The sequence below is a fragment of the Microtus ochrogaster genome, chromosome 19 (genome assembly GCF_000317375.1).
Source record: "Microtus ochrogaster isolate Prairie Vole_2 chromosome 19, MicOch1.0, whole genome shotgun sequence".
Classification (NCBI taxonomy): domain Eukaryota; kingdom Metazoa; phylum Chordata; class Mammalia; order Rodentia; family Cricetidae; genus Microtus; species Microtus ochrogaster.
In genome coordinates this window covers 41,339,471-41,346,542 of record NC_022021.1, presented here as the reverse complement: position 1 = coordinate 41,346,542, position 7,072 = coordinate 41,339,471, and the positions used below count along the sequence as shown (strand labels likewise).

General features: G+C 48.5%; 1 protein-coding gene across 1 annotated transcript in view; it reads right to left on the bottom strand.

Moving 5' to 3' along the window:
• Window positions 1-3,798, bottom strand: part of LOC113457158 (unconventional myosin-X-like) — a 136,687-nt gene extending 132,889 nt beyond the window's left edge. The window contains exon 1 of the mRNA XM_026783711.1: window positions 3,440-3,798. Within this exon, the coding sequence (XP_026639512.1) occupies window positions 3,440-3,460 (21 nt within the window). The 5' untranslated portion in view covers window positions 3,461-3,798. The remainder of the gene's footprint in view (window positions 1-3,439) is intronic.
• Window positions 3,799-7,072: the final 3,274 nt, after the last annotated feature.

Sequence of the window (7,072 nt, the reverse complement as noted above, 5' to 3'; positions counted from 1 at the left end):
TATGGTATATGTGTATGTTGTGTGTGTATACGTGTGCTGTGTGTTTGTGTGTAATATGTGTGTGTGCTGTATGTGTGGCATGTGTGTATGGTATATGTGTATGCTGTGTGTGAATATGTGTAAGTGCTGTGTGTGTATGCTTGTGGATAGGTATGTGTGGGCTGTGTGTATGTGTGTGTATTGATGTGTGTGTGTGTGTATGTGTGTGTGTGTGGTGTGGTGTTGAAGCTCAAACTCAGTGCCTCCACCACTAAACTACACCTCTAGTCCTCCTCTGAACAGCATTGAGCTAGACCTCTTCCAAGTCACATCGAACCAGCCTATAAGAAATAGGGTTATCTAGCATATTTTCATTAACAAGCTGTCTCTTGAAGCATTAATATCTGCTTTCTATATTTAAATTTATGGGCATGCAGCTTCTACTTATTTATTATGAAAAATCAATGTGGCCATTTATATCTTGCTGTTAATCCAAACAAGGGCTTGCTCTTGTACAGCCTATGCCACACCTATGCCTAAAATAAAAAGAGGAGGTCAGCTCTTCTGGAAATGCTTGGTGCCCTGCTGTATTCCAGGCAGCCTCTTGGTTCTAACGACGGGAACACGGAGCCCACAGCGAACCTCAAAAATGTTGTATAAGAGTCTTGTCATTTTACAACTGAACCTTTGCTATTTACTGTTTGGGGAGGTCATTGTTGCTGTTTGGTTGACTGGTTTGTTGTGTTTATTTTATTGTACATAATTGCTTCTGGCCATAGACATACCTAAATTTAATTTCTCCCTGAACTCAACTTTTCAGTAACTTTGCAAGAAACGCTGGAAAAGCAAGCTCCTTCGCGTGAGCACACACAATTAACTCAAGAGAAGCCATAAAAACTTAATGAAGGCCATGAAGAAACTGAAACCTGACTGGGGAGTTGGGCACGGTCCCTTCCGCCAATCCTGGAGCGAATTTTGAAGGCAGCAGTATCAGCTGATTGGCACAAGCCTGCAGCTTCCCTGGCTGCCACTGGCCCCTAGCAGGAGGCCTGCTCCCAGTTAGAGCAGGCAAGTGCAGACAAGAAGCACACACAGGAATGAGGGCCGGGAGGCAACTGCTTTACTCAGGGCAGCTCCGCCGGGTGTAGCTCTGCGACTGTAGGCCTGCAGTAACAGCTGCATACATTCTGGGACGTCACCGTCATCATTGAGAGGGAGGCTACTAGCACTGGCGGAGCGAAGGCCAGAGAAGCTGTTCTCTTTTGCTATGAGTGCAGAGAGCCCCTCCGGCACAGAGGTGCCTGGCCCACAATGTCATAGGGACCCAGTTTGCAGAGACCTAGTCCAGGTCTGAGCAGCAGCAGGGATTCGGAAGCACTTCCTACTTCCTTGTTGTCTGCCTCACACAGTTTATTTTTTAGCTGTTAGCATGAACTTCAAATTGTTGGCTAACAAGCAACAAGTCATTATCTCTAAATCACAGAGAAAGTTAGTGAAGAACTGAACACTCCTCAGAGAGGAGGAGACCCCCCCTTGGACACTGTATTTCTGTGCCTTCTAGTCTCACGGGATAAGGAACACCTTCACCCAACAGTTAACAAAATGGTGTTCAAAGACATTAAAGCAAAAGGGTATGTGTTGGGAGTGTGTCTCCAATCACGACACAATTGTTTAGCTTTTTTTTTTTTTTACTGCCCTGCTGCTTTATGTGTGGGGCAGAATGCTGACGGCTGACTAGAAATCACCAGAATAACATAAACACACTGGCAGATTAAAAAAAAAAAAAAAAAACTTCCAGAAATACCAGCCATCAGCAGGGAAGAGAAAGAGTTGTCGATCTGGTAATACATTCAAATAAGGTTCTTCACTAGAAACAGGAAAAATGAAACAGGTAACCCGTAAAAACCAAAAAAAAAAAAAAGAAAGAAAGAAAAAAACAACTTCACTGTTATTTCCAAGATCACTCCGAGACACGGAGATCTCCTCCCAAAGAACCAACATATAAAAGAAGCCCCTGGAGTTACTTAAAGGCCAGGATGCAGGAACCGATAGGCCATGTTATCATGAAGTTCCCACCACTTGCACTAGGGGGCAGAATTCTACCCCAAGGGGAGACCTTGAACTTCGCCGGTCCTCAGGCTTAAGGAGCCTTGTCAGCACTACTACTTACAAATTTTCCAAAAGACACCAAGTTAAGAACTATTTGCCCTAGACACAGAACTTCAGTTTTCTTACAGATAAAAGTCCAACCTAGCGGTCACTTACTCCTCAAATGTGCCAGTGACTTCCGACAGGCATGAAACAATAGCGCAGGAATTGGGAAAAGCTATGGGGTCACAATTTTCAATATAGTTCTTTTCTTCCTAAGTGATGAATGATTAATTTCCTTTCCACGCTGCCTTTTCAGGGTGACAGAGACAACCACTTTGGAAAAAGTCAATTCGACCATTACACAATACATCACTGTGGCTATTCTAAGTGGCTGCCTGAGAATACAGTAAGTGAACGTCAGACCTTGAAACACTATAGCCAATTAAGTCTGATAAAGCAAGTTAGCTAACGCGGAGGGAAATTCTCACTACTCTGATTTGCTGGAAGATTCTAAGACTGTCCCGGATTCTCAAAACATAGCCCTCGAAAATCACATCAGTCTCCCTTAAGTCAGCTAAGTTTACTCTGAGCCACTTCAAACCTCTAAACTTAAACAGAATTTATTAAATAAACACAACCAAGAAAGGAATCGGTGCCAAGAAACCAGAGCGGCTCTCCATCCCAGGGGGAAAGGGAACTTTCAAGTCGCGTCTCAAGTAACTGTGGTGTTCCGCCCTCAAAGACCCTAAAACGGGCATCGGTTTCATCTTCTAAAATAACCTTTGTTTGCCCTAAACGAATTTTTATTTAAACTTGAATTCAAGATCTGCCAAAGAATGGCATTAAATACGTGCTCCGGAATTATCCTCGAGCCCTCCTATCCGAGCGCCGCTAGGTAGAGCGCGGACTTGAAGGCCCAACGAGGCAGGGCAAGCAGTGATTGGACTCTGCCGGCCCGGCTCGCACTTCGTTAGCCCGCTGCTCTGGAAGCCACTGGCCCCTGCACAGGAAGCCCGCACGTTCGGCAAAGGAAGTTCCAGACCTTTCTTGGAGAAAGGCATGTCCCGGTTGCGCCTTTTACCGCGTTTCCTGGCACCCGGGCCGCCCGGCCCTCAGCTCTCCCCCGCCCGGCGCCCGAGGACTCACCTGGCGCGGAGTGTCAGCTAGCCACCCACGCCCGGGGACATGCGAGAGCAGGACAAACCCCAACCTGCCTAGGCTTACTCATCCGAGACTCGGGGCCGGCGGAGGGAGTGGGGTTTCAGGAGACTCCCACAAAGTTTCCCCTCCCCGGGACGCGCAGGCGCCGGGGCGCGCGCGGAGTGCCGGTCCGGGTGCCGGTCTCCGCCAGGTCCTGCCCGCCACTCACCTCAGGGAAGAAGCTGTCCATTGTTTCGGCGCCCGCACCTTCTTCTCAGGCGGCGCGGCTGCAGTCGCGCGGAAGTCAGCGCAGCGCGGCGTGGCGCGGCGGCAGGTCCAGGGAAGCCACGCGTGTCACGGCGCGCCTCGGGGCGACTCCAGCCCGCGGAGCCGCCGCGCTGCCATCGCCCGGTCGCCGCTGCTCCTCCGCACCTTTTGTCCGCCTCTCGGACCTCCTCCGTCCCAACCGCAGCCTTTGTCTCTTCTTCCTCCAAGTTCCTCACTTCTGGCCGAAGTGCTCGCGGGCAGAGAACAGCTGTTGGCACATTCTTCCCGGGCTGGGGGAGGGCGGCCAGGGGCTGGCGACGCGCCTGCCTCCCTCTGCGCTCCGCCGGGGGCGCTCGGTCCGAGCGGGGGACTGCGGTTCACCAGCGCGCCAACAACGGTGAGCACTCCGGCCCCAGGCGCAGCCGGCTTTCGCCAGCCGCCTGCTCTCGCTTACCCCGGGGCTCCGCCCGCCCCGCCCCGCCCCGCCCAAGAACCACGCCTCCACGAGAAGGGCCACGCCTACCCTGGGACCGGCCCCGCCCCTGAGTGCTCCTCAACCTTCAGGGGTAGTCTGGTCTCAAATATATCCAGACCACGCCTACTCGGGTGCCTGGACACGCCCGTTGTAGCCCCGCCCGCAGCCTGTTCAAGCTTCCCACAAGCCGCTCCCACTCCCAGCTACCAACCAGACCACGCCCACCGGATACCCGACCACGCCCCCAAAGGCTCCGCCTTCAGCTTTACTTGTGTGCTGTGGCCGCGAGGGCCCGAGCTACCCACCTAGACCTCCTCTGAATCCTCGGCTGCCATGCGCTTCTCCTGGGTCTTCTTGCCACCTGCCTAGGCGCCATTAGAGGATTTGACTCTTTCCTCTGGCCATAGAGACTAGACAGTTACAGGGGATGAGAGAGGGGCCCCGGGACGGTGACTGTTAGGCGCTCCAGGAACCTGCTCTATGCCTATCTCATCAATTCGGTTCTGCCGGTGAGCGATCGCTGGACAGGAAGCGGGAAGCGGGAGACGAATCCTAACTTCTGGAAGTTGCCTTTCCGTATCGACTTTCTCTGCTCTAAATCGCGTTAGAAGTTTTCGTGATAGCCGTCGGGAAATGTTTTGTACACTGGAACGGGACGTGCCCTATAGCTCCTTAAAAACTCAACCCCGGACGTAAAGAAAACAGCAGATGGAAGAAGTCCTGGTTCCCACTGAGGTAACTCCTCTAGCTTTAGTGTGGCCAGGAGTCTGGGGATCTGTAGCACAGACTGGGGTTCCTAAGAATCTGCTTTCCTAGCAAGAATCCAGTTGGCCCTCCAAAAGTGGTGCTTGGCCCAGTGCAGAAAGAACTCCCGACAGCTCGGAGGGAGTTTCCTTCTGGAGCGGTTTAGCAGGGCCAGGCCATCCAAGCACGGGATCCACGAACCCTTTGAACCGACCGGCTGGTGATGCCAGACTCAGGAGCCCAGCGGCGGATTGGCAACTGGCAAACTGGAAACAGCAGTGAACTGGTCTGCGCGGTTCTAGGGACTTGCTAACTGCTAGCAGCTCCTGAAGACTCCTTCCATGGGAGACTTTCTGGGAAATGACACAGCCCTCCCCAGCCCAAGCTGCACCCTACCTGGTTAGGTTCCCGCTTCTCGGGTTTATTCCAGATATTGGAAGACCAGTCTCATGACTTTTTCTTGGTGTCCTATCCACCTGCAATTGGAAGAGCGGAAGCTTCTGGAGAGAGGGTATTGTGCTCAACGACCGAGTAAAATAACTGAAGAAACAAACCCTCTTGTAATCCTCGTTTGAAAGTGTTAAGCGTCTTTGTAACACAAAACAGTTTCACTAGCGTTAGTAACTCTTACTTCCATCTCAGCGCTTTGAAGGAAGAGTCAAGCTATAAACTGATTAATGATACACGTCCTGTGCTGCGTGATTGGTTTCTTCCACGGGTTTACACCAGGAAGAAGGAAAGTTAAGATGGAGCCAGGATAAATAGCAACAGTTCTCAACACCAACCAAAGCACTTGGTCAAAGGAGTTCTGCCACACCAACGGCGTTCAGACAGTGCAGCTGAACAATTTAGTCATTGTGGTATTAATCTGCACACATTTCTGCAAGAGAAATGATTTAGAGCACTTGTTGGAGTGTGTGGGTGTGGCTTGTTGGAGTGTGTGGGTGTGGCTTAGTTCCCAGCATCAGTCCTGCTCCAGACTTGTTGGGCAACCTTGGCCTTTCAAAAGTCACCGTCCAAGCCACTACTGGCTACTCACCTGAAACAGAAGTGCTAAGCTAATACAACTGTTGGCAATAGAGGAGCCTGGTGCTACTCTGGAGCATGGGCACTCAATACTTTTCTTTCTCTTCCTGCAAATTTAAAATTAAAAAAAAAAAACTAAAGTCTGTTAATTTTTATTTAGGACAGAATCCCAAGTATCCCAGGATAGTCCAAAATTCTTTATGAAGCTTAAGATGACCCTGAACTTCTGATTCTCCTGCTTCCATCCTACAAAATTTGGGTCCCACGTTCAGCTTTTCCATTGCTGGGGGTAGAACCCGGAACTTTGTGTATGCTGGGCAAGCACTCTACCAACTGAGCCATGGACCCAGATTCATCTGTTAAAACTAAGCAGCTAAGGCCTGTCTTGAATTCAGAATCCTCCTGCCTCAACTTCCTGAGCATTGGGATTACAGGAATGGGCCAACACTCTAGGCTTGTTTTGTTGTTTTTAAAGCGCTATTGTGATTGTTATTATAATTTAACAATACATAACTTCATGTTAAAACAACCTAGTTTGTGAACTACATGGTCAAAATGAAAATTATGGTAAATAAAATGGTATTGTTTACATCTTTCTTGTTTAATAAAAACAATGAGTTATTACATTTTCTGCATTTATTCTGATTTAACATTTTATTTTGGTTGAACAATGATAATGATCACATGAATACATATTTGTATATTTTAATGTTCTTTTACATAATTGACTATTCTTTATACCACATCAGCACAATAAATCCTTTGAAGTGTTCATTCATGACATGAAATTTGAAGCCACATAAATGTATAGTTTTCATTTTTTGTTTGGGTTCTGTTAAGACTGGATCTCTTTATTTATCCCTGGAAGTCCTAGAACTCACTATACAGACCAGACTGGCTTCAAAATCAAAGAACTGTTTGCCTCTGCCTTCCTAGTACTGGGACCAAAGGCATGAGGAACCATTCTCAGTTCATAGCTTGAACTCTTATACAAAGTATTGGTATTGCTTGTCACTTAAGAAGATATGGTTAATAACTGCACCAGATCCCATTTAGGAAGTTGAATTTATGTAACCATTTTCTTTCCTTTAAAAAATGTTTAACACCTTATGTAAACACCCTAGGGCTACGTTATATAAGAGAAAGAAAACAAACCAGACAAAAGCCTGGCCCTGAATCCCTGAAGTAGAGTGGGTGCCTGGGAATCTGTATTTTATTAAACTCACAGGCAGCCTACTCGAGGCTTGAGGATCCTTGCAGGGTCTGTCAGATTTTCTGTCTGTATGCACATTCTCAAGAAGGTAGAAAGATAAACCTTAGCAGTAAGACTGTTTGCAGAACAAACAGCCA